Raw genomic sequence first — 27,870 nt, forward strand, 5'->3', positions numbered from 1 at the left:
AGTATATAGATATACTAAGGAAAAAAAAGGCATGATAATGTAATAAAAGTTAGTAATTTAATTATCATATAGTAAGATGTACTAAACAACATTTGTATACATAGATTAATGAGTTTAGTTGACAGATAGAATGAAATAAATGGAATACTGAAATGACATGCATAATTCACTTTTCTTTTCTGCTGTTGTTATTAAGGTGTCTCTGCCAACACAAACTGATATACGATAAGACGTTTCAGTGTCACTCATTTTTACATTATTTCAACTTCTGTTACCACTCCATTCCAAATCATAATAAACTGGTTACATGTGCATGTTATGCAGCGTTTCCTTTTAGAGTTTGGACTTTATTTTTGTATAATTTAATTATCATTTATATTTTATAAATCGTGATAGCTTGTGTGGTGTTGGTTACAAAACATTAAATTAAAACATAAGAATGAACTGAGTAAAAAAATTAACATTAAAAATTATAATAGATCTAGGTACACCGGACAGAAATCGAAACACCACAAACAGGAACTTCAACATAACATCACAACATAACATAACATCATAACAGAGACAACTTGTTCAACAACTAAGCTGCGTATAGTATCCTGCGATGCCTACAATCATTATGAGAAATTTAGGATAAAAACTGTAATATTTGAAGGAAGTAAATTATAGTAGATTCATTGGTATCAGTCCTGTACCCACTGCCTTAAACAAACAACAATTTAAAATGAAACATAACAACATAAAGAAAAATCACAACCATAATCCAACAACATAAAAGCAAGAAATCATAAACATAACTAAAGCATAAAATAGATAAACGTAGAGACGTCAACCTTAAGCCACACACATGGAAACTAAAAAATAGTTTTCCAATAAAAGTCTGATTTATTTGGTATGAACTTACCAGTGGACCACTTGCTACATAACGAAAACCAATAGATTCCCCATATTCTTTCTAGAAGGCAAACTTATCAGGGGTAACGTCCAACTTCTGCAGCTATAAATATTACTTGAGATGGTTCCGAGAGGGTATCCATCATCATTTGGTCATCCAGGGAAACAATTATTTCCCACATTCGTTTCACAAGTTTGAGAATAGGAGTGTCCTTGTCTGAGAATTATAAAAAGAAAAATCACTGAAAACTTATGTTATTCTGAATGGAAGTTGATTGTATCATTGTATGTAACTTACAGAAAGGGATTCATTTTTTCTCTCCATCCTGTAGAAACACAGAAGTAGGACAGTTATTAGTCCCAAGATAGTAGGACAATTATTAGTCCAAAGATAGTGTGTGATGGATGGAACACTTGGTGTAGATTGATACAATGAAAATCAAAATTTCATCTATAAATATACTTGGCATTCATATTAATGGTAGATCCAAACCCAATTAAACACAAATAATAAATACTTTCACCATAAGGGAAAGTATACTACAATGTGAATCTGCATTGTAATGTAAATTATAGGTGAAACTCTAACTGATTGTTAGATACAAAGACATTCCAACCTGATTATTACATTTAAAAACAGTCTAGAAGGTCTATGCGCTCTATGACATTCAAGAAAAATAAATCTCACCTTTTTATTGCTTTGGAATTGACAACCTTAATAGGAAATACCAAAACCTAAAATTTTTGCATTCAGTCCTGCACCATAAAAAATCCTCATCATAAGACTAAAACTCCCATAAAAGCATAAGGTTAAGAGGACACTCATAAAGGCATAAAATATCATAATAAACATATTAGTGGTTTAATAAAAAAGTTAAAACTGAAATCTAAAAGACATGTGCATACATCACAGTTATGGGTTAGAATAAATACTTACTTGATTAGGAGACTTCTCACAGATATTATTCAGAGCTTCAAATACCGATTGGGTTTGTGATAATAATAAAATTACTTAAAAGCTTTAACCTTTCTTCAACTTTCTACAGAAGGGAGTAAAACCATGACATGAGTAACTTGTAAAACATAATACAGATTCAAATTTAGAAAGCAGCCAATAACATCTGTCACAAAAACAAACGAAAGCCAACTGAGAAATCTTACTTGACCAAAGCAGAAGAAATAACTCTAAAGAATTAATAAAATCAAACTAAAAAAAATGGGGAAATAATAAAAATCAAACCTTTTTACATATAAAACCTCTTAATAATGATTTTCCATTCTTCTACCTTGAGAACTTCGTCTTAGGTCTTTAAAAGTCTTCGATCTACTCTTCAATAGAAGAAACGTTAAAGTACAAAGGGAAAGAAGAATAAGAAAAATTAGAAAACTCTAGAACACACAATTTTACACGAAAACTTGGAGTCAGCACCTCAAGATCGCAATCCTCACAAACAGAAATGACAGCACGATTCTGAGCCAACGCCATCACTGGAGCCCGCACTCATCCCTATCGTCATCCTCGTTATTCCAACACAATCAACCAAAGTGAAAGCAACATACATCCAATTTTGTAACAATTAAATCATTTTTTCTTGGAACAGAAAAATGGAGGAGGAGCAGAAAGGGTGTTTAGAAAGGAGAGAAGACGAAAGAAATTTAAATTCATAAGCCATCCTCGTAAGCCACAAAACCTAAAAAGATGAGCGGGAAGGAAAGCGAAAAGGTTAAAAAAGTTAAAAGAGGAGAATGAAAAAAAACAAAAAAATTGGACAGATGTCAAAAAATTAGATATGGGTATAAGGGTAACTTCCAAAGATGTTTGTTTTCTTATAGTTTAGAATGCATTATATCAACACCATAAAAATCTTAACATAAAATCATGTACATAGTTCTATTTGATCAAAGTAACAACCAAACACCCTAATTTACGTCAAATAACAAAAATAATTAACTTTTGATTTTCCATTTCACATACAAGTCTCATAACCTAAAACCTATACTTAAGATTAAAACTGAAAAATATATGATTAGAGGACTTAAGGGACCCTCTCACTTTTTTCTATTTATATTAAAAATCTGATACAAGGTTACATAGAAGACTAAGAAATTGCATTAGGACCCTAGGTGCAAAATTAGATACCGTTGTAGGAGGTTTCCAACGCTCTACACCCTATACTTAGACTTCATGGTAGTACTTCTCAAGGCTCAAGGAAAAGATGTCATCTTAGTCGTGGTTGACAGATTGATTATTGACTAAATACGCTTAGTTCCTTGCACATAGCCACCCCTTTACTGGAAAGGAGGTTGCTGAAGTTTTTATCATCGAGATAGTTGAGTTGCACGGGTTTCTCTTTTATATTTATCCAATTGTGAATAAATATTCCTATGCTACTTTTGGTTAATATTGTTCGAATTGGCTGGTACTTTTTATTGTCGGGACCGTCTGGGTCGTCTGACCCGTCCGGGTTGTCAGGTCCATATGGGTCGTCGGGCTCGTCTGGATCGTCGGGCCCGTTTGGGTCGTCGTGCTTGTCGGGGTCGTAAGGCAGGTACGGATCGTTCGGCCTATTCGGGTTGTCGTGCTTGTCCGGTTTGTTGGGCCTGTCCCACAGATAATAATATATTTTAAAAAATAATATATTTTTCATGTTGAAGATAAAAGCCCATGGGTTGATCCTGACCCACAGAGCTTTTGTAGGGTTTTTGGCCCTGTGGACTTCTTTGATGAGGACTTTTTTTCAGTGTGGACTTTTTTGACTCTAGTCCACATGGGTCAGGGCCAAGCCTTGTGGGCTAGATCAAATTGAGACCTCTAGACTTGACTAATATTAATAATTTTTACTTTTAATGCTTCATCAATTTTATATATTCAAGCCGACTCTCTTTATGCTAGAATCTCTTAAAATATCAATTTTTTGCTGCCCTCTACAAAAGTCTTATTTTCTTATGATACGTTTGGGTAATCTAAAACCAAAGGTACATTCATCAGATTCAGCTCTCCTCTTTTAGTACAAAAATATGGGATTACATTCATTACTATTCTAAAGTCATGATTTCTAATTACTGCAGGATTTAATGCAATGCACAACCTCATGTCTAAAATTCCTCTACTGTTGTCCTGCTACCTATATTTTTCACACTTTTGTGAACCATACTCAAATAAGATTAGAATGTCTTAAACATCAAAGTCCCTTTGCTCGATTTTTTTTTTTTCGCTTTACAGTCATCATGTACCAATGCATCATATATTAATTAAGGACTTAGAATGCAAATATTTTAATATAATTAATGGCATTTGGTCACTTAATTTATATATCAAAGAAAAATCTTGGAAAGATTTATATAATGAAAGAGCATAATAGCCTTTACATTGTTTTAAAGATTGAAGCTGCACTTTGTTCTGTTTATTACAGGGCTCGTTAACAAAAGATGGAAATGGATAGACACGGATACAATAGAAGAGGGAGAAGTTGACGCTTGTTTATCTCAATATGGCTTATTGTTGTCAAATATCGTTGAGTAATAATTTGGAACTTTGAATGTAATTCTTTTAAACTTTCATTATGTAATTTTTAATATAGTAATCTATTTCATATCACAACCTCTGATTTTGTAATGATAACCGTTATGTCGGTATTCAAATCATGATGTTTGGAAGGTTGTTCTCAGAAAAAGTGCTATCATTGGCCATAAAAGCTAAGATGAAATTAGTAGCACAAACATGACCCGTGCTTCTCATGGCATCAAATTCAAATCATTTACATAGTTCAATATCAATTTAAAACAGTCACCATTCATCTAATTTCACAATCAAGTTCTATTTCATCAAAGTAACAATCAAACACCCTAATTTACGTCAAATAATAAAAATAATTAACTTTTGATTTTCCATTTCACATACATGTCTCAGAACCCAAAACCTATAACCTATGCAAGTTTTTACTCGTATAGCACACTGAACTCAAAATAGAGTTAGTTTTTCTTTTCTTAATCTTTCTTGTACTCTAGGGCTTTAAATGGTCAAAGAGAGGATGTGTTATGAACATCACAAGAACTCTTGGATCACCTTAAAAGGGGAAATCCTAAAAGTTAAAGATCTCAAATTTTGTGTTTGAGTTTGATTTGAGATGTATATGATGATTTGAAGTAAAATATAGAAAATAAGTTACTTTTGTTGTACTCTATGTTTTTGATCTGGAGGAGTTGGTGTGGTGTTGGGAATGGAATGGTGGTTGGCTAGTCTGGAGAAATGAGAGCAAATTTTGGTGAATTAACTCTTCAAATTTCGGCTGTAGGTGGATATCACATTAAAGGGAGACTCTGATTTGACTAGAGTCGTTGCTTCATTCAAATCTGTCTTAAAGGCTCCGCGTGATCAAATTCTGTCAGATGAAGGCACTTAAAGAGGAGACTCCTATTGCAAAATGATACTCTAAAGTACAGTTCTATACCATTTTAGATTTGACTTACAAGAAACTTAAAATCACCGTGATGTTAATTACCAAACAAAGTAGCGAGCATTTCTTAGTGCTAAACCTGAGTAAAGATTGAGTTGGTTTTGTATAGATGGCTGTTGTCTGTAAAAATGAGAGCATCAAATATGTGTTAAGAAAAAAAATATGGGAAAGACAGTTGTATTTTATACATTTCTTTTATGCTGTTCTTATTTGGATATTTCCCGTTGATTGTAATTTTGTACACTGAGTTTTAAGTGATTCTTTCCTCTTTCCTTCTGCTTTTGCTGAGAAAGTTTTCCTAACTAAGATATTTAATGCATGGGACATCAGTTATAAATTGTTGATTCAGAAATCCATGATTTCAATTTTGTTAACTCTTCCCAGGTTCTGGATGATAAAATAAATGAATTTGATATTTGGCATGGTCTGCCAAATTTATATGCTAATCTTTCTAGTTGGAAGGATGCCGAAATCTGTCTGAAGAAGGCCAGGAACTTGAAGCAATACTCTGCAGCAGTATTGCTGTGATTCATTTATAAATTTAATGCTGTGATTGATTATTAGAAATTTGAGATATTTTTTCGACAGTTCACCTTGCTAAATGCTTTTCTATTAAAAAAACTATAGGAATGCCAAAGAGGACTAACATTCAATTGTTTTTAAATCTAAATTAGATTGTTTTTAGTTCAATATTTCACAATTAACACAATTAATGATGTATAAACCGTTTATATTATGAATTAATTAAACACAAATATGTTTAATTAATTGAAATGTTTTTTTATATGAATACGACAATGTAAAGTTAAAATTCATCTTTCTTTAAAGTTTTGATATATTTTAGTTCTCGTAATCTATAAATAAATTTAATTTTTTTATATGTGAAAATAAAAATCTATCAAATAGTGTAAACAATCTAAATATTTATGACATGTTAAAAAAAAGTCAAATATAATTGAATTAAAAGATTATATATATTTTTTTAAATTCGATATAATAATGTATCAAAATTTTAAATTTTACAAAACTATAAATATTATATTTAGACCTCAAAACATGGAAATCAATTATTTTAAAATGTCTTTTAAATAACTTTATTAATCAAAACCTAATTACGATTATAATCTAATGTAACAAATAAATTGATTATAAATATATATATATATATATATATAATGAACTACTAAATTAATTTTAAATTATACTCGTGGTTTAATAAATAATTTTACTTTATATTATTATGAAATTTTAGTAAGAATTTCTTTCAAATGTTTGTCACATTTTGGGCTTTGTCTGATTTGAAGGATAGAAATAGTTAGAAATGTTTTCTTAATATAATAAAAACAACTACCATATTATTTAAATTAAAATTATCTGGCAAGGTGTCGGTGAAGACTTAGAATCTCAATCATTCATTTACTCTCTCTCCTCAATTATTTTGCATAAAACCAGCCCCAGTTAATTAAGAAAATTAAATCAATTTCAAATCACTACAACAAATATTTCTAAACAAATTCTTCCTCACTCTTCTCCAACATTTCACTTCGTTCTAGCTCCTGTTTCTCCTATGGCCGAGGCTTTACTGGAAGTCGTGATTCAAAATTTGGGATCTTTCGTTCAAGATCAACTTGCAACTTATTGGGGTGTTAATCAACAGATTCAAAAGCTTTCCAGCAACCTCACCGCAATTCGTGCTGTCCTCAGAGATGCTGAGAAAAAGCAAATAACAAGTCATGCTGTGAAGGATTGGCTGCAGAAGCTCACAGATGCAGCATATGTGCTTGATGATATCTTAGATGAATGTTCAATTCACTCCACAAAGATGCACTCTGTTGATGGACGCACTTCATGCCTGTCCCGTCTCCATCCTAAGGACATTCACTTCCGCTTTCATATTGGAAAGCGGATCAAAGACATCACAGAAAGATTTCATGACATTCATACAGAAAGGCTCACCTTTGAATTGCGTGTGGATCTCACAAAAAAGCAAGCAGTGGATGATGATGGTTGGCGTGAAACTAGTTCTGTCATTACCGAACCCATATTATATGGCAGAGACGGAGATAGAGCGAAAATTGTGAAGTTTTTCCTGGAAGATGCCAGTAGCAGTGACGAACTCACCATCTCTGCCATAGTTGGTATGGGGGGACTTGGCAAAACCACTCTTGCCAAGGAGGTCTTCCATGATGACGGGATAAGTAAACATTTTGACTTGAAAATCTGGATCTGTGTTTCGGATGATTTCAAGGTCAAGGAAATCCTGCAATCCATCATAGAATGTACCCTTGGTCCAAATCAGAACGTCGACAATTTAGAAGCAAGGCGGAAAAAGGTTGAAGAAGCATTGCAGAGTAAGAGATATTTGCTTGTTCTGGATGATGTGTGGAACGACAACAGAGAGAAATGGACTGAGTTGAAGGGGATGTTGGAGAGTGCAAGGGGAGCAAAAGGAGCTACCGTTTTGGTCACCACTCGACTTCAGGAAGTTGTCTCTGTCATGGGAACGCATTATTCTTACCCTTTGAAAGCATTGTCCGAAGACGATAGTTGGTCATTATTCAAACAGTATGCATTTGGACCAAACACACAAGAAAGGAAAGAGCTTACGGTAATCGGTGAAGAGATAGTGAGAAAATGCGTCGGTTCCCCACTTGCAATAAAAACACTGGGAAGCTGTTTGCGTGATGAAAATGAAGTAACACAATGGAAGAATGTAAAGGAAAGTGAAATTTGGGACATACGGGAGGAAAGTAATTCTATTACAGGTGAGGAAAATTCTATTATGCGTGCTTTGAAACTGAGTTATTCTAATTTGGAACCATATATGAGGAGATGCTTTTCTTTATGTGCAATATACCCCAAAGATTTTGAAATAGAGAAAGAAGAACTAACTTATCTCTGGATGGCTAATGGATTTATTAGATGTGAAAGAAATGTAGAAGTGGAAGATATTGGAAATAAAGTGTGGAAAAAGTTATACAGTAGATCCTTTTTTCAAGAAGCAAAGTATGATAAGTTTGGTATGATAACGACTTTCAAGATGCACGATCTATTTCATGATCTTGCCCAATCTATTATGGGTGAGGAATGTGTGGTTGTTACGAAAAAATGGTTGACTCCCTCAAGTAGAGTTCACTATTTAAAGTTGGAAGATTATGATATGTCTGTTGATGCGAGTTCTTTCAAGAAGCCTGAATCTCTGCGGACTTTATTTTATTTTAGTCATGTGGGCCTAATGCTATCAAACCATTGTTATCTCCGAGCATTGAGCACACGCTTTACTATGTTGTCCTCACTTAAGAATTTAGCACATCTGAGATACTTGAGTTTGAGTGGATTTGGTGGTATGCACGTAAGTTTAAATAACTCAATTTGTGAGTTGACGAAATTACAAATATTGAAACTGACACATTGGGACAAACTTTATGGGCTACCCAAAAACTTGACACAATTGCAGGATCTAAGACATATCGTAATTTGTGAATGTCCTTCAATAGTAGAGATGTCCCCCAATACTAGCAAGTTAAGACATCTAAAAACCCTGAGCCTTTTCGTTGTGGGTTCAAAAGCAGGGTATGGGTTAGCAGAGCTGCATAGCTTAAAGCTGGGAGGCACGCTGAGAATCAAAGGCCTTGAAAATGTGGCCAATGAATGGGATGCTAAACAAGCAAATTTAATGAGCAAGAAGGAATTGAATCACCTACACTTGTCATGGGATGGTAATGCTAATTCAGAAGGTAGTAATGTCAATGTGGAGAGAGTACTGGAAGCCCTGGAACCTCCCTCAACTCTAAAGAGTTTTAAGATAAAGGGGTATCAGGGAAGACACGTATCGAGTTGGATGAGAAGTCGAGTCGCTCTAAGGGACTTGGTAGAAGTTAAGTTCTTGGACTGTGACTACTGTGAGGAGCTTCCTCCATTTGGTAAACTACCACACTTGAAAAGGCTAGTGGTGAGTGGAATGAAAAATGTGAAGTGGATAGATGGTGAGACCTATGACGGCGTGGAGGAGAAGGCATTTCCATCATTGGAGAAATTGAGTGTGGAGAATTTACCAAATTTGGAGAGGTTGTTGAGGGATGAAGGAGTAGATATGCTTCCTCGTCTTTCCCAATTAATAATTGATGGTGTCTCCAACTTTAAATTTCCGCGTCTTCCTTTTGTTGAGGAAGTTTATTATGCTAACATGATTGACGAAGTGGGTTTCTTCATGGAAGGAGTTGTGGGGAATACGCCCTGTCTAAAGACCCTGAATATTTCATCGATTAAAGGAGTAACGACACTGCCTGACCAAGTCGGCATGGTGGATGCATTAGAGGTCCTTGAGATTAAACTTTGGTATGATTTGGAGTATTTTCCAGAACATGTGTTGGAAGGTCTAACTTCTCTTCGAATCTTACGTATTCGTGGCTGTGAGAAATTAAAATCCTTATCTGAAGGTGTTCGACATTTGACATGTCTTCAGCGTTTGAGAATCTGCTGTTGTCCAGAGCTGGTGGCTCTACCAAACAATATGAGCCAACTAACTGCCCTTCAGCACGTGTCAATTGCGAATTGCTCCACATTACCCAATGGCTTACAACGTGTCCCCTCCCTACGTTCTTTGTATATATCCGATTGCAAGTCTACTTCATTGCCGGACTGGCTGGGAGACATGACTTCTCTTCAAAAATTAGACATTTGGGACTGTAAGGAGTTGAGGTCACTGCCGAGTAGCATTCAACGCCTCACCAACTTGTCTTCTTTGAGTATATACAATTGTTCTCATCTGGAGAAGCGGTGCAAGAGGGAAACAGGAGAGGATTGGCAATACATAAACCACATTCCAAATATAGAATGGGAAACATTTTGATGTAAGTGAATGATTGTTTAATTTCCTTTAATTTCTCCTTATTGCTTAATTACTCTTTTAATTATGGGGTTTTTCACCATAAATCGGATAGAAATGACTAATATCACGCTCTAGTTGTTCTAGTAAGTCTCAAAATACCTGAGCTGGATAATTTTATATAATGAAGATTTCAATTTTCCCTTATATTATTAATGTGGTTAACAAATGTGTTACTGCTTTCCTCAAGATAGACTTCACTCATATTAGTTATTTTTACTTTTATTGCTTCATCAATTTTATATATTCAGGCCGACTCTCTTTATGCTAGAATCTCTTAAAATATCAATTTCTTCCGATGTCTACAAAAGTCTTATTTTCTTATGATACGTTAGGGTAATCTAAAACCAAAGGTACATTCATCACCTTCAGCTCTCCTCTTTTAGTCAAAAAATGGGATTACATTCATTACTATTCTAAAGTCATCATTTCTAATTACTGCAGTGTCTAAAATTCCTCTGCTATTATCTGCTACTTGTATATTTCTCACTTTTGTGAACCATACTCAAATAAGATTAGAATGTCTTGAACACCAAAGTCACTACCACTTCATAGTGAGAGCCCCTTTGCTCCATTTTTTTTTTTTCGCTTTACGGTCATCATGTACCAATGCATCATATATTAAGGACTTAGAATGCAAATATTTTAATATAATTAATGGCATTTGGTCACTTAATTTATATATATAAAAAAAATCTTTGAAAGATTTATATAATGAAAGAGCATAATAGCCTTTACATTGTTTTAAAGATTGAAGCTGCACTTTGTTCTGTTCATTACAGGGCTCGTTAACGAAAGATTGAAATGGATAGACACTCGTACGATAGAAGAGGGAAGAGGTTGACGTCTGTTTATCTGAATATGGCTCATTGTTGTAAATATGGTTGAGTAATAAGTTGAAACTTGGACTGTAATTCTTTTAAACTATCATTGTGTAATTTTTAATATAGTAATCTTCAGTAAGATGATGTGTGATGCCATAACCTCTGACTTTGTAATGTTAACTGTTGTGTCGGTATTCAAATCATGATGTTTGGAAGCTTGTTCTCCCAAAAATTGGAGCAATGGCGTTCTAACAAAGTAAGCCAGTAACTGGCAATATTTTCTCTATCTCTGCAAAATCATGCATGCTCAGTCGACGATGAAAATTCTTCAGCAAATCCTAAAGCATCAGCAAATGAATACCATTTAATACCTTTGGATCTGTGCATGGGGTGTATAGTCTTGATAGTCCAAGCTACATTCAGGGAATCTGATGCCTCTCACATAAAAAAAGTTATCGCATTTGGATAACAAAATAATCAAATATCATAAGCTAACATAATAAACAGTTTCTATAATACTATCAACAATTAATTAATAATTACATCAAACCCAATCATTCTATGTCAAAGCCACAAAGAAATCAAACTACCATATTTAATAAACTAGACAACTATATATATATATATATATATATATATATATATATATATATATATATATATAAATGTTGTGAGTAAAATAAGTGTTGTCAGGTTTTGGTTTCTTGGTTCCTTAAATTCTAACACGATAAAGTTGATTCTAATCTTATTTAAAAATTAATATAATTACTTACAAATTTTATTTCCACCACTTTTATATTGAGTAAAAAACCATACTTAAATGAAATTGTGATATCTAAAAGTGGAATACAAGTTGCACTTTATCTCTAACATCCCTGTGTCCGTTATAACATCCCAAATAATAGTGTAAAACTACTAAACAAGATATTATAATATTTGCTACCCCAATAAGCATATAAAGAAATGTATATAAATTTCATCATTTACAGTCTTCCACAAGAAAAGGCTGCAACCCAAAACAACTTTATATACAGCCAAAACATAACCTTAGAAGAAAAGGTTAAGAAAAATAAGTTCTTTCAAAAGAGTAAGAATGACGGGAAAATAGTCTAAAATTAGACGGTCGCACCATCATCTCCACAATGAGCCGAATCAACGCCTAATTCCTCATCTGCTCACATCAAATAATAGTGATCATTGTAAAAAGAAAAAAACTCAAATAACCAAGCACACAAAAAGAGTAAGCTAATAGCAAAAGAGAGTACACTCACGTATATAAAACTAAATAGAATTATGAAACATAATACTACACACACTATACTAAATAATACCGATTAATCAATCACACATACAAGGAACAACTCTAAACTCAATTTTCTGGACCTAAACATTGATATATGATTCTTGGTGATTTTTTCACTTGTGGTGACCTCTACTACATGTAGAGTCATGGCCAAAGGATTTTACCATACCACACACAAGCTTAGTCCCTTTAACTGTCATAAAAATCCTGGGGTTGTTGGGGTTGTTCTTAATGACAGGACCTCCTGTCCCTCTCACCACATACCTCATTCAACTCTACATGAGTATTAGAGTATCAGGATAACCACCAGTACTGACTCCTTACATCAATGTGTACACTACTAATTATATAGAATATCCCCACATCAACAAACTCATCCTGAATTGTAAATCATACTATAACATCATGAAAAACATAAATCATAAAATCACAGAGAACAAGAAACATATCAAAACATCAAACTTAGCAGACTAGCGTCAGGCCCTATCATGTGCAGCAGAGGCTGGGCGCCCGACCCCCAAATGCAAGGCCCGATGCTAGCTTCATATTTACTCCCTGACTTGCCAGATTTCAGGACAGAGCCCAACCTCCAAATGTAAGGCCCGACCCCATGACAAATGTGTTTGTTGTGAGGTTTTTGGTTTGTTCCACCGCATCGTTTGTTATTTTTCACTTTTCTCTCTTCAAACTTATTTCAAAATGTCTTGTGAATGATACCAAACTATACAATTGAATAACCAAGACCTCTTATTCCAATTTGCATCCAAAACCACATGAATTATAAATTTTACACCTGAAAACACATACTTAACTAAGTAAAATAAATCTTTCAAATTCAATATGGTTACCCCTCTTAATTTCCACCTGATTTCAGATTTTACTTTCAATGTTACCATATCACAACCCAATTCCAAGTTCAACTCAAACATCACATTACTCCAAGATCACAATTTCAATATGTCTCATGTATAAGAAATAACCATAACATATTTTGACAAATTCAACTATTCTATTCAATTAACACTTTAAAATTCAACTTTTCTCACCAACATACATAATTAAACCTTCAATTAACAAAAGCTACAATTTACGAAACGAAAAACCTTCGAATACTAATGTCAACTTGGAGTTCAATATTAAACTAAAATGCATTATATCAACACCATAAAAATCTTAACATAAAATCATGTACATAGTTCTATTTGATCAAAGTAACAAGCAAACACCCTAATTTACGTCAAATAACAAAAATAATTAACTTTTGATTTACCATTTCACATACAAGTCTCAAAACCCAAAACCTATACTTAAGATTAAAACTGAAAAATATATGATTAGACGACTTAAGGGACCCCTCTAACTTTTTTCTATTTATATTAAAAATCTGATACAAGGTTATATAAAAGACTAAGAGATTGCATTAGGACCCTAGGTGCAAAATTAGAACCGTTGTAGGAGGTTTCCAACACTCTACACCCTATACTTAGACTTCATGGTAGTACTTCTCAAGGCTCAAGGAAAAGATGTCATCTTATTCGTGGTTGACAGATTGACTATTGACTAAATACGCTTAGTTCCTTGCACATAGCCACCCCTTTACTGGAGAGGAGGTTGCTGAAGATTTTATCATCGAGGTAGTTAAGTTGCACGGGTTTCTCTTTTATATTGTATCCAATTGTGAATAAATATTCCTATGCTACTTTTGGTTAATATTGTTCGAATTGGCGGGTACTTTTCATTGTTAGGATCGTCTGGGTCGTCTGGTCCGTCCGGGTCGTCTGGTTCGTCCGGGTCGTTGGGTCCGTACGGGTTATCGGGTTCGTTCGGGTCGTCGTGCTTTTCGGGGTCGTCTGGTAGGTACGGGTCGTTCGGCCTATTCGGGTCGTCGTGTTTGTCTGGTTCGTTGGGCCTGTCCCACAGATAATAATATATTTTAAAAAATAATATATTTTTCATGTTGAAGATGAAACCCCATGAGTTGGCCCTGACCCACAGGGCTTTTGTAAGATTTTTAACCCTGTGAACTTTTTTGATGGAGTTTTTTTCAATGTGGGTTTTTTTGCCCTAATCCACGTGGGCCAGGACCAAACCTCGTGGGCCGGGCCAAATTGACACTTCTCTAGAGTTGACTGATGTTAGTAATATTTACTTTTAATGCTTCATCAATTTTATATATTCAGGCCGACTCTCTTTATGCTAGAATCTCTTAAAATATCAATTTTTTGCTGCCCTCTACAAAAGTCTTATTTTCTTATGATACGTTTAGGTAATCTAAAACCAAAGGTACATTCATCAGCTTCAGCTCTCCTCTTTTAGTACAAAAATGGGATTACATTCATTACTATTCTAAAGTCATGATTTCTAATTACTGCAGTGTCTAAAATTCCTCTGCTATTATCCTGCTACTTGTATATTTCTCACTTTTGTGAACCATACTCAAATAAGATTAGAATGTCTTAAACATCAAAGTCCCTTTGCTCGATTTTTTTTTTTCGCTTTACAGTCATCATGTACAAATGCATCATATATTAATTAAGGACTTAGAATGCAAATATTTTAATATAATTAATGGCATTTGGTCACTTAATTTATATATCAAAGAAAAATCTTTGAAAGATTTATATAATGAAAGAGCATAGCCTTTACATTGTTTTAAAGATTGAAGCTGCACTTTATTCTGTTTATTACAGGGCTGGCTAACAAAAGATGGAAATGGATAGACACGGATACAATAGAAGAGGGAAGAAGTTGACGCTTGTTTATCTCAATATGGCTCGTTGTTGTCAATATCGTTGAGTAATAATTTGGGACTTTGACTGTAATTCTTTTAAACTATCATTGTGTAATTTTTAATATAGTAAGATGATATTTTATATCACAACCTCTGATTTTGTAATGTTAACTGTTATGTTGGTATTCAAATCATGATGTTTGGAAGCTTGTTCTCACAAAAAGTGCTATCATTGGCCATAAAAGCTAAGCTGAAATTAGTGGCACAAACATGACCCGTGCTTCTCATGGCATCAAATTCACTGCCGAACTGTTCCTAACTTCTTAACGGTTATCAAGTTGTTTCTTATCTTATTTAAAACTTAATATAATTATTTTCAAATCTTTATGACAACCACTTTTATAAAGGAATAAAAAATCATACTTCAATGAAATTGTGAATCTAAAAGTAGGCTTAACGACACGCCAATTGGCAAAGCTCTAATATAAACTTCACAAACTCTACATTTGTGTGAGCTCAATCAATCTCCTGTGAACGAATCCGTGATACAAATTTTTACATTCAACATAAATCTTACGTCTCTGTAGACTTAATCACACCTCTATGAACAGACCTCTGAATACAGAATACTGATGTCAACTCAGATTTCAAAATTAAACTAAAATGCATTTTATCAACACCATAAAAATCTTAACATAAAATCATTTACATAGTTCATTATCAATTTAAAAGAGTCACCATATTCATTCAATTTCACAATCAAGTTCTATTTCATCAAAGTAACAATCAAACACCCTAATTTACGTCAAATAACAAAAATAATTAACTTTTGATTTTTTCCATTTCACATACATGTCTCAGAACCCAAAACCTGTAACCTATGCAAGTTTGTACTCGAATTGTACACTAAACTCAAAATAGAGTTACTTTTTCTTTTCTTAATTTTTCTTGTACTCAAGGACTTTAAATTGTCAGAGAGAGAGGATGTGTTATGAACATCACAAGAACTATTGAAGGTAGAATCTCATACCCTTAACATCATATCATACAAGTACCCACATTATCTATCAAAAGAATGAAATTGAAAGGTTAGTTGATGATATGCTTAAATATGGTACAATTAGACCTAGTCTCTGTCCTTATTCTTGTCCTATAATCTCTGGAAAAGAAGGATGTTAGATGGTGAATATGTTTGGATTATCGGGCTATTTGAAATCGGCTCCTTTCAAAGCACTGTTGGGCCAGGTGTAACTGCCTCTGAACAGTTATTGCAGAATAAAAAGAATAGGTATGGGAAAGATCAAGTTCAACATCTTGGAATGGAACCTTTGTACTCAGTTCTGGTGTAGTTTGTAATACTGTATCAGTTCAATTTAATAAAATTCAGTCCTTATTTTTCATACCAGTTGGTGTCTATCAGAAAATTGTAAGGTGACCAAAACAAGTGTCTATGATAAACGTTAAGACTAACTTAAATTAGCCTGAACCTAATTAATCCTAAAAATTAAGTCATGACACCGGTCAAGGATTGTTTAAGCGTCCTAAAGCTTTGTCATATTTATAGTGGTACCTCAACGGGATTCTTGAGAGAGCGACACTACAGAAGCTACAATTTTGTAGTTAGAAACCTGAAGGCCTTACGAACACCACAACATATTCTCTCATTCTACCAAGTCTTGTTGTACATTGTAATTGGATCCTGCACCTCACCATGCACCACAGCTTCAGGGCTCATGCAAGCTTAGTCCTCTAAATAGTGCTGTGAACATTACAGTGAAGTGAGAGAACCACACCACAATGTTTAGCCTTTGTAGTTAGATAGTGCAAGGCCTTCTAAACCTCAAATAAAAATATGGAACTAAAAAGGTCCCCCATCTTCTAATTGGATTCTAGCAGTTTTCTGTAAATTCTGTCGGATTAAGGCACTTGAAGAAGACACTCCTATTGCAAAATGAAACTCTAAAGTACAGTTCTATACCATTTTAGATTTGACTTATAAGAAACTTAAAATCACCGTGATGTTAATTACCAAGCAAAGTAGCGAGCATTTCTTAGTGCTATAAAAGGGTAACCTGAGTAAAGATTGAGTTGGTTTTGTTGGATAATCTTTAATCTTGTTAGATAATCTTTAATTTTGTTAGATGATATTTAGATTATATTTTAGATTATAGAGTTGTTTTTATTTAGCAAAGTGATAGGGTATTTTATATTTGGTTAATTAGATTTAAGTTAGTTATTATTTTAGTTGGTTAGAGTATATAAGATTTAGTTTGATTTGTTATTATTTGGTTTGTAATTGGCTATATAATAGCGCATTCTCCATCAATGAAAAATACCACAATGAGTTACATTGCATATTCTTCTAGTGTGTGTGAGTTTTTTCCAACAAAATGGTATCAGAGCTTTATGCTCTGAGTACCGAGTGAAAAGAGAGAGAGAGGGAGAGGGAGAGAGAGAGAGTGAAAAAAAAGTGTGCGCTTGAGTGCTTTGGGAGAAAAAAAAGAGGAGAGATGGCAAAAGTTGTGAACGGTATGACTGTGCCACAATTGACGAAGAAAACCAATTATGATAATTGGTGTCTGCAGATGAAGACCCTTTTGGGATCCCAAGATATTTGGGATATAGTGGAGAGCGGATACGAAGAACCCGCGGAGGACGCGAATCAGACGGCGACCCAGATTACTGCGCTAAAGAAGACACGAGTGAAAGACAAGTCGGCTTTGTATTTTTTGTACAATGCTGTGGACGAGTCAGGCTTCGAGAAGATTGCAAACGTTTCATCTTCCAAGGAAGCATGGGATATTCTAGAGGTTGCATACAGAGGGAACGATCGGGTCAGACAAGTCCGGCTTCAAGCTCTTAGAGGAGAGTTTGAAGGGCTGAAGATGGAAGATAAAGAACAGGTAGCCGAGTACATAACTCGGGTAGAGAAGGTGGCCAACCAACTCGGTAGGAATGGAGAGCCAATGCCGGCAAGCCGGGTTGTGGAGAAAATCTTGAGATCACTGACAGATGATTTCGAGAACATTGTATGCGCCATCGAGGAGTCGAAGAACCTGTCAGTTCTCTTTGTGGAAGAACTTGCCGGGTCATTGGAGGCCCATGAACAAAGGAGAGGGAAGAAGCACGAACCGCGTGATCAAGCACTAAAAGCGCAACTTGATTTGGATGAAACTCGGAATACTCAGAGCCGAGGTCCTGGAGGCAGAGGACGAGGTGGAAGAGGACGAGGTGGCCAAGGTCGAGGTAGACAAGGTCGAGGTGGATGTGACCGAGATAATGTTGAAGAGAGCACAGATCAGACTAGGCAACAGAATTGGCATGGTCGTGGTCAAGAAAGGGGCCAAGGAGATTGGTCTAAGTCAGAAGTGGAATGCTTTAGGTGTGGCAAGTACGGCCATTACGCAAGAGAATGCAGATCGGCATATTGCTACAACTGTGGCAAGATCGGTCATATAGCAAAATATTGTCAATCGGAAAAAAAGGAGAAAAATCTTCTCACAGAGGAAGACGATGAGGAAGAGATGGGGATTTTAATGATGATGCAAAACTCAGATGCCGAACTCAAGAGCGATAAATCGGAAGCTGAGTGGAGTTCAAGCCATGTGAAGGAAAGGAGATTAGGTGACGAGCTTAGTCCGGGTTGTTTAAACTCGGTTTGGTATCTGGACACTGGAGCGAGCAATCACATGTGTGGAGATGAGAGTTTCTTCAGCGAACTCACCAAGGTAGAGGCCGGATTAGTGTCATGTGGAGATGATTCCAAGATGGTGATAAAAGGGCGTGGAACAATCCGGCACATGCAGAAGGATGGACGGGTTGGAGAAATCAGGGATGTCTACTATGTTCCTGAGCTGAAGAGTAATATTTTGAGCATAGGTCAGATAGTGGAGAAAGGAAACTCGATTATGATAAAGAACCAGGTACTGTACTTGAAGGACAAGCACGGTCGGCTAGCAGCACGGGTAAAAAAGGAGAAAAATCGGATGTACAAATTGGAGTTGAGTATCCTGCAAAAAAGGTGTTTGAAACATGTGGACAGTGAAGGCAACATGGGATCTGTTCAAAACGACATGGTGGAGAAAAATACAAGTAAGAAAATTAAAGCAGTGCGATCAGAAATAGAAGAGACAACTAATCTTGCCGAAGAAGTTAAAGAAGAAGCAGTGTTGTTGATGATGGGATGTAGCTCGAGGGATGAGCACAAACAAGTGGAGAAGTCGGCAAGAAGGTTGAATGTCATAAATCAGTCCAGTAGCATGGAGAGGTGGTCAAGACGTGCAGATAGCTCGGATAGCTCGTGGAGTGTGGACAACTCGGATCTTGAAGAAGACGAACAAGAAGTGTTAAGTTTGCAAGAGCAGTTGCGTGTCGAGAAGGATCTGAGAGTTGTACTGGAGGTGCAAGATGAGAAGTTGCGACTTGGAATGGATGATAAGTTTGGTGTGAAGGCGTGGAAATTTTCCGATCTCTTAAAGAGGACTCGGCCTATTCAGAGGAACCTAGTTAATGGCAAGTCGGCCACAAAGATCACAAAGAACCCAACAAAAGGTAAGTCAGCCAAGGTTAAGATGAAGTCGGTCAAAGAGAAGATCAAGTCGGATAAAGAGAATATCAAGTCGGTCAAAGAGAAAAACAAGTCGGCTATGGAGATAGAAGATTGTTCGGGATGAGAGAAGGAAAAGATTTAAGATTATGGGAGAGTTTTGTTGGATAATCTTTAATCTTGTTAGATAATCTTTAATTTTGTTAGATGATATTTAGATTATATTTTAGATTATAGAGTTGTTTTTATTTAGCAAAGTGATAGGGTATTTTATATTTGGTTAATTAGATTTAAGTTAGTTATTATTTTAGTTGGTTAGAGTATATAAGATTTAGTTTGATTTGTTATTATTTGGTTTGTAATTGGCTATATAATAGCGCATTCTCCATCAATGAAAAATACCACAATGAGTTACATTGCATATTCTTCTAGTGTGTGTGAGTTTTTTCCAACAGGTTTTGTATAGATGGCTGTTGTCTGTAAAAATGAGAGCATCAAATATGTGTTAAGAAAAAAAATATGGGAAAGACAGTTGTATTTTATACATTTCTTTTATGCTGTTCTTATTTGGATATTTCCCGTTGATTGTAATTTGTACACTGAGTTTTAAGTGATTCTTTCCTCTTTCCTTCTGCTTTTGCTGAGAAAGTTTTTGGCTGATAGGGACAAATGAAAGAAATATGTGGCCCCCGCCCCCCCTAAGTAAGATATTTAATGCTTCATGGGACTTCAATTATAAATTGTTGATTCAGAAATCAATGATTTCAATTTTGTTAACTCTTCCCAGATTCTGGAAGATGTCAGGTTTTACAGAGGGGGTTTTAATGGGAGAACAATACCAATGAGATCTGAGCCTAATCATATAAGACACTGATATCACTCTCAATCCAAAACCTTAAGGCAATGGGTTTATGGGTCTTGATTCTTATATAATGATCTACTTCCTCATTTCTGATCAATGTGGGACTTAGACTCACACTTGAATTCCTAACGCTGGATGATAAAATAAATGAATTTGATATTTGACATGGTCTGCCAAATTTATATGCTAATCTTTCTAGTTGGAAGGATGCCGAAATCTGTCTGAAGAAGGCCAGGGACTTGAAGCAATACACTGCAGCAGTATTGCTGTGATTGATTTATAAATTTAATGCTGTGATTGATTATTAGAAATTTGAGATATTTTTTCGACAGTTCACTTTGCTAAATGCTTTTAACTTTTGAGTTTATTTTCTTCTTCTATTAAAAAAACTATAGGAATGCCAAAGAGGACTAACATTCAATTGTTTTTAAAGCTAAATTAGATTGTTTTTAGTTCAATATTTCACAATTAACACAATTAATGATGTATAAACCGTTTATATTATGAATTAATTAAACACAAATATGTTCAATTAATTGAATTATTTTCTTATGTGAATATGACAATGCGAAAATTTAAATGTTGGTATTAAAAAAGTCGAATATAATTAGATTAAAAGATTATATATAATTAGGTTAAAAGATTATATATATTCTTTTTTAAGTTTGAAAACAAAAATATATTAAAATTATAAACAAATTTTAATTTTGTATCGCCATAAAACTACAAATATTATATTTAGACTTGAAAACATGGAAATCAATTATTTTAAAATGTCTTTTAAATAACTTTATTAAAGAAAAACCTAATTACGATTATAATCTAATGTAATAAATAAATTGATTATATATATATATATATATATATATATATATATATAAAATGAACTACTAAATTAATCTTAAATTATACCCGTAGTTTAATAAATAATTTTACTTTATATTATTAAGGAATTTTAGTAAGAATTTCTTTTAAATGTTTGTCACATTTTGGGCTTTGTCTAATTTGAAGGATAGAAATAGTTAGAAATGTTTTCTTAATATAATAAAGTTAAACAATGAAGTTAAAAGATGGATGAGATTCATATTACTTTTCATTTATTTTTTAATTAAAAATTCATATTTATGCAGGTAACCTGATTATGATAACATCCCTTCTACCATCATACAAAGATAAGATAGGGGTGGCAATGCGGGTCGGCCCGGCCGTTTAGGTCTGGTCCGCATAAGGTCTGCACAATGAGGGCTGGCCCGCCCCGTCCCGCATATTTTATGAGGGCTGAAAACACTGGCCCGCCCCGTATATTTCTTGGCCCGTAGGCCCACGGGTCGGCCCGCTTTTTTTAATTTTTTTTTTATTTTTGTTTTTACTTTTTATGATAAAATTTTTAATGTTTAAAAATTGGGACACTTTAATAAGTTCACAAAATTAAGTAAAGACTTTGGGGAATTAGATGATAAATTGATAATTCAACATTTTCATCATATTTATATTATGACATACACGATGTATTCTTTAAATTTGAGCACATTAAAAATTACATAATACTTGTCTTTTCCGGTTATACAAGAATGTGAAACGTTTATGCAAGAGTCCATACAAAAAGTAATTAATATACACAAGTATAATTTTTTTTTTAATTTTATGCAGACTTGCGAGCCAGTCCGAGCGGGTCGCGGGGGCGCACGGACCCGCGGGCTCACTAAACTGACCCGCCTTGCATTTTTTCTGCAGGCCTGCGAGTCAGACCCGCAGACCAGACCCTAATTGCCATCCTTACACAAAGATAACGACCCCCTCTAACACCGCCCAAGTTTTGTTAAACTAAACTCACACACACTTGACAAAATTATTAAAATATGATTCACTGTGAGTAATCTTCATTGACGTAAGATAGGCTATTAAATAGCGGTGTGTACATAGGAATTTTCCTATCAAATAGCCGTTCATAATGCACCCTAAATCTAGTCTTATATAATGAAACTAACCACTCACATTATTTAGAAATAAACAAACCGAATAAAAAATAATGCCACTAACACTAAAATAAAAACAACTACCCTATTATTTAATTTAAAATTATCTGGCAAGGTGTCGGTGAAGACTTAGCATCTCAATCATTCATTTACTCTCTCTCCTCAGTTATTTTGCATAAAACCAGCCCCAGTTAATTAAAAAAATTAAATCAATTTCAAATCACTGCAACAAATATTTCTAAACAAATTCTTCCTCACTCTTCTCCAACATTTCACTTCGTTCTAGCTCCTGTTTCTCCTATGGCCGAGGCTTTACTGGAAGTCGTGATTCAAAATTTGGGATCTTTCGTTCAAGATCAACTTGCAACTTATTGGGGTGTTGATGAACAGATTCAAAAGCTTTCCAGCAATCTCACCGCAATTCGTGCTGTCCTCAGAGATGCTGAGAAAAAGCAAATAACAAGTCATGCCGTCAAGGATTGGCTGCAGAAACTCACAGATGCAGCCTATGTGCTTGACGATATCTTGGATGAATGTTCGATTCACTTCACAAAGATGCACTCTCATGATGGACATACTTCATGCCTATCCCGTCTCCATCCTAAGGACATTCACTTCCGCTTTCATATTGGAAAGCGGATCAAAGACATCACTGAAAGGTTTCATGACATTCATACAGAAAGGCTGACTTTTGAATTGCGTGTGGATCTCACAAAAAAGCAAGCAGTGGATGATGATGGTTGGCGTGAAACTAGTTCTGTAATTACTGAACCCATATTATATGGCAGAGACGGAGATAGAGAGAAAATTGTGAAGTTTCTTCTGGAAGATGCCAGTAGCAGTGACGAACTCACCATCTATGCCATAGTTGGTATGGGTGGACTTGGCAAAACAACTCTTGCCAAGCAGGTCTTCCATGATGACGAGATAAGTAAACATTTTGACTTGAAAATCTGGATCTGTGTTTCGGATGATTTCAAGGTCAAGGAAATCCTGCACTCCATCATAGAATGTACCCTTGGTCCAAATCAGAACGTCGACAATTTAGAAGCAAGGCGGAAAAAGGTTGAAGAAGCATTGCAGAGTAAGAGATATTTGGTTGTTCTGGATGATGTGTGGAACGACAACAGAGAGAAATGGAATGAGTTGAAGGGGATGTTGGAGTGTGCAAGGGGAGCAAAAGGAGCTACCGTTTTGGTCACCACTCGACTTCAGGAAGTTGTCTCTGTCATGGGAGCGCATTTTTCTTACCCTTTGAAAGCATTGTCGGAAGAAGATAGTTGGTCATTGTTCAAACAGCATGCATTTGGACCAAACAGACAAGAAAGGAAAGAGCTTTCGGTAATCGGTGAAGACATAGTGAGAAAATGCGTCGGTTCCCCACTTGCAATAAAAACACTGGGAAGCTGTTTGCGTGATGAAAATGAAGTAACACAATGGAAGAATGTAAAGGAAAGTGAAATTTGGGGCATACGGGAGGAAAGTAATTCTGCGACAGGTGAGGAAAATTCTATTATGCGTGCTTTGAAATTGAGTTATTCTAATTTGGAGCCATATATGAGGAGATGCTTTTCTTTATGTGCAATATACCCCAAAGATTTTGAGATAGAAAAGGAAGAAATAATTCATCTCTGGATGGCTAATGGATTTATTAAATGCGAAGGAAATGTAGAGGTGGAAGATGTTGGAAATAAAGTGTGGAAAAAATTATACAGTAGATCATTTTTTCAAGAAGCAGAGTATGATAAGTTTGGTATGATAACGACTTTCAAGATGCACGATCTATTTCATGATCTTGCCCAATCTATCATGGGCGAGGAATGTGTGGTTATTATGAAAAAATTGTTGACTCCCTCAAGCAGAATTCACTACTTAAATTTGAAAAATTATGGTGTGTCAGTTGATGCGAGTTCTATCAAGCTTGCTTTCAAGAAGGCTGAATCTCTGCGGACTTTATTTTATTTTGGTCATATGGGCCTAATGCTATCAAACCATTGTTGTCTCCGAGCATTGGACACAAACTTTACTAAGTTGTCCTCGCTTAAGAGTTTAACACTTTTGAGATACTTGAGTTTGAGTGGTGGTATGCACGTAAGCTTAAATAACTCAATTTGTGAGTTGACGAAATTACAAATATTGAAACTGAGAGATTGGTACAGACTTTATGGGCTACCCAAAAACTTGACACAATTGCAGGATCTAAGACATGTTGTAATTGATAATTGTCCTTCAATGGTAGAGATGTCCCCCAATATTAGCAAGTTAAGACATCTAAAAACACTGAGCATTTTCATTGTGGGTTCAAAGCCCGGGTATGGGTTAGCAGAGCTGCATAGCTTAAAGCTGGGAGGCACGCTGAGAATCAAAGGCCTTGAGAACGTCTCCAGTGAATGGGATGCTAAACAAGTAAATTTGATTGGTAAAAACTTGAATATGCTATGTTTGTCATGGGATGGTAGAAGTAGTTCAGAAGGTAGTAATGTTAGTGTGGAGAGAGTACTGGAAGCCCTAGAACCTCCCTCGACTCTGAAGAGTTTTCAGATGAATGGATATCAGGGAAGACACTTATCGAGTTGGATGAGAAGTTTGGTAGCTCTGAGAGACTTGGTGAAAGTTAAGCTCTGGAACTGTGAAAACTGTGAGGAGCTTCCCCCATTTGGTAAACTACCACACCTGAAAAGGCTAGAGGTGAGTGGAATGAAAAATGTGAAGTGCATAGATGGTGAGACGTATGAGGGCGTGGAGGAGATGGCATTTCCATCGTTGGAGGAATTGATTCTGAAGAATTTACCAAATTTGGAGAGGTTGTTGAGGGATGAAGGAGTAGAGATGCTCCCTCGTCTTTCCCAATTAACAATTAAAAAGGTCTCCAACTTTAAATTCCCACGTCTTCCTTCTGTTGAGAAACTTGATGTTGAAAGCATTGACGATGTGGAAGGGGTTGTGGGGAATACGCCTTGTCTAAAGACCCTGAATATTTCATCGATTAAAGGAGTAAAGACACTACCTGACCAACTCGGCATTCTCGATGCATTAGAGGACCTTGACATTGTAGGTTGGTATGATTTGGAGTATTTCCCAGAACATATCTTGGAAGGTCTAACTTCTCTTCGAATCTTACGTATTCGTTACTGTGAGAAATTAAAATCCTTGTCTGAAGGTGTTCGACATTTGGCATGCCTTGAGAGATTGACGATCTGGTATTGTCCAGAGTTGGTGGTTCTACCAAGCAATATGAGCCAACTAACCGCCCTTCGAGCCGTGTCAATCTTTGTTTGCTCCACATTACCAGATGGCTTACAACGTGTCCCCTCCCTACGTTCTTTGCATATATCCGATTGCAAGTCTACTTCATTGCCGGACTGGCTGGGAGACATCACTTCCCTTCAAGAATTAGACATTTCGTATTGTAAGGAGTTGAGGTCACTGCCGAGTAGCATTCAACGCCTCACCAACTTGTCTTCTTTAGGTATATACAATTGTTCTCATCTGGAGAAGCGGTGCAAGAGGGAAACAGGAGAGGATTGGCAATACATAAACCACATTCCAAATATAGAATGGGAAACATTTTGATGTAAGTGAATGATTGTTTAATTTCCTTTAATTTCTCCTTATTGCTTAATTACTCTTTTAATTATGGGGTTTTGCACCATAAATAAATCGGATAGAAATGACTAATATCACGCTCTAGTTGTTCTAGTAAGTCTCAAAATACCTGAGCTGGATAACTTTATAAAATGCAGATCTCAATTTTCCCTTATATTATTAATGTGGTTAACAAATGTGTTACTGCTTTCCTCAAGATAGACTTACTCATATTAGTAATTTTTACTTTTAATGCTTCTTGAATTTTGTATATTCAGGCCGAGTCTCTTTGTGCTAGAATCTCTTAAAATATCAATTTTTTGCTGTCCTCTACAAAAGTCTTATTTTCTTATGATACGTTTAGGTAATCTAAAACCAAAGGTACATTCATCAGCTTCAGCTCTCCTCTTTTAGTACAAAAATGGGATTACATTCATTACTATTCTAAAGTCATGATTTCTAAGTACTGCAGGATTTAATGCACAATCTCGTGTCTAAAATCTTCTGCTATTATCCTGCCACTTGTATATTTCACACTTTCGTGAACCATACTCAAATAAGATTAGAATGTCTTAAACACCATAGTCCCTTTGCTCGATTTTTTTTTTCGCTTTACAGTCATCAGGTACCAATGCATCATATACTAACTAAGGACTTAGAATGCAAATATTTTAATATAATTAATGGCATTTGGTCACTTAATTTATATATCAAAAAAAAAAATCTTTGAAAGATTTATATAATGAAAGAGCATAGCCTTTACACTGTTTTAAAGATTGAAGCTGCCCTTTGTTCTGTTTATTACAGGGCTCGTTAACAAAAGATGGAAATGGATAGACACTGATACAATAGAAGAGGGAAGAAGTTGACGTTTGTTTATCTCAATATGGCTCATTGTTGTCAATATCGTTGAGTAATAATTTGGAACTTTGACTGTAATTCTTTTAAACTATCATTATGTAATTTTTAATATAGTAATCTATTTCATATCACAACCTCTGATTTTGTAATTGTAATTGTTTTGTCGGCATTCAAATCATGATGTTTGGAAGGTTGTTGTCACAAGAAGTGCTATCATTGGCCATAAAAGCTAAGCTGACATTAGTAGCACAAACATGACCCGTGCTTCTCATGGCATCAAATTCAAAACCGAACTGTTCCTAAATTCTTAACGGTTATCAAGTTGTTTCTTATCTTATTTAAAACTTAAGATAATTATTTTCAAATTTTTATGTCCACCACTTTTATAAATGACTAAAAAATCATTCTTCAATGAAATTGTGATATCTAAAAGTAGGCTTAACGGCACGCCAATTGGCAAAGCTCTAATATAAACTCCACAAACTCTACATTTGTGTGAGCTGAATCAATCTCCTGTGAACGAACCCATGATACAAATTTTTACATTCAACATACCTCTTACGTCTCTGTAGACTTAATCACACCTCTATGAACAGACTTCTGAATACAGAATACTGATGTCAACTCAGATTTCAAAATTAAACTAAAATGCATTTTATCAACACCATAAAAATCTTAACGTAAAATCATTTACATAGTTCAATATCAATTTAAAAGAGTCACACCATTCATTCAATTTCACAATCAGGTTCTATTTCATCAAAGTAACAATCAAACACCCTAATTTACATCAAATAACAAAAATAATTAACTTTTTATTTTCCATTTCACATATATGTCTCAGAACCCAAAACCTATAGCCTATGCAAGTTTTTACTCGTATTGTACACTAAACTCAAAATAGAGTTATTTTTTCTTTTCTTAATCTTTCTTGTTCTCTACG

At 35.0% G+C, this 27,870-nt stretch overlaps 2 protein-coding genes across 2 annotated transcripts; both read left to right on the forward strand.

The window, feature by feature from the left end:
• The first annotated feature begins 6,814 nt into the window (after nt 1–6,814).
• Nucleotides 6,815–11,197, forward strand: LOC114173329 (putative disease resistance protein RGA3). Its single transcript, XM_028057638.1, has 2 exons — nt 6,815–10,204; nt 11,022–11,197. Exon 1 carries the CDS (start codon nt 6,919–6,921, stop codon nt 10,201–10,203), a length of 3,285 nt encoding a protein of 1,094 aa, XP_027913439.1. The 5' UTR covers nt 6,815–6,918; the 3' UTR covers nt 10,204; nt 11,022–11,197.
• An 11,479-nt stretch (nt 11,198–22,676) lies between these two features.
• LOC114173330 (putative disease resistance protein RGA4) lies at nt 22,677–27,186 on the forward strand. The gene is made up of 2 exons (XM_028057639.1): nt 22,677–26,055; nt 26,874–27,186. Exon 1 carries the CDS (start codon nt 22,782–22,784, stop codon nt 26,052–26,054), a length of 3,273 nt encoding a protein of 1,090 aa, XP_027913440.1. The 5' UTR covers nt 22,677–22,781; the 3' UTR covers nt 26,055; nt 26,874–27,186.
• Nucleotides 27,187–27,870: the final 684 nt, after the last annotated feature.

The sequence above is a fragment of the Vigna unguiculata genome, chromosome 2, assembly GCF_004118075.2.
Source record: "Vigna unguiculata cultivar IT97K-499-35 chromosome 2, ASM411807v1, whole genome shotgun sequence".
NCBI lineage: Eukaryota > Viridiplantae > Streptophyta > Magnoliopsida > Fabales > Fabaceae > Vigna > Vigna unguiculata.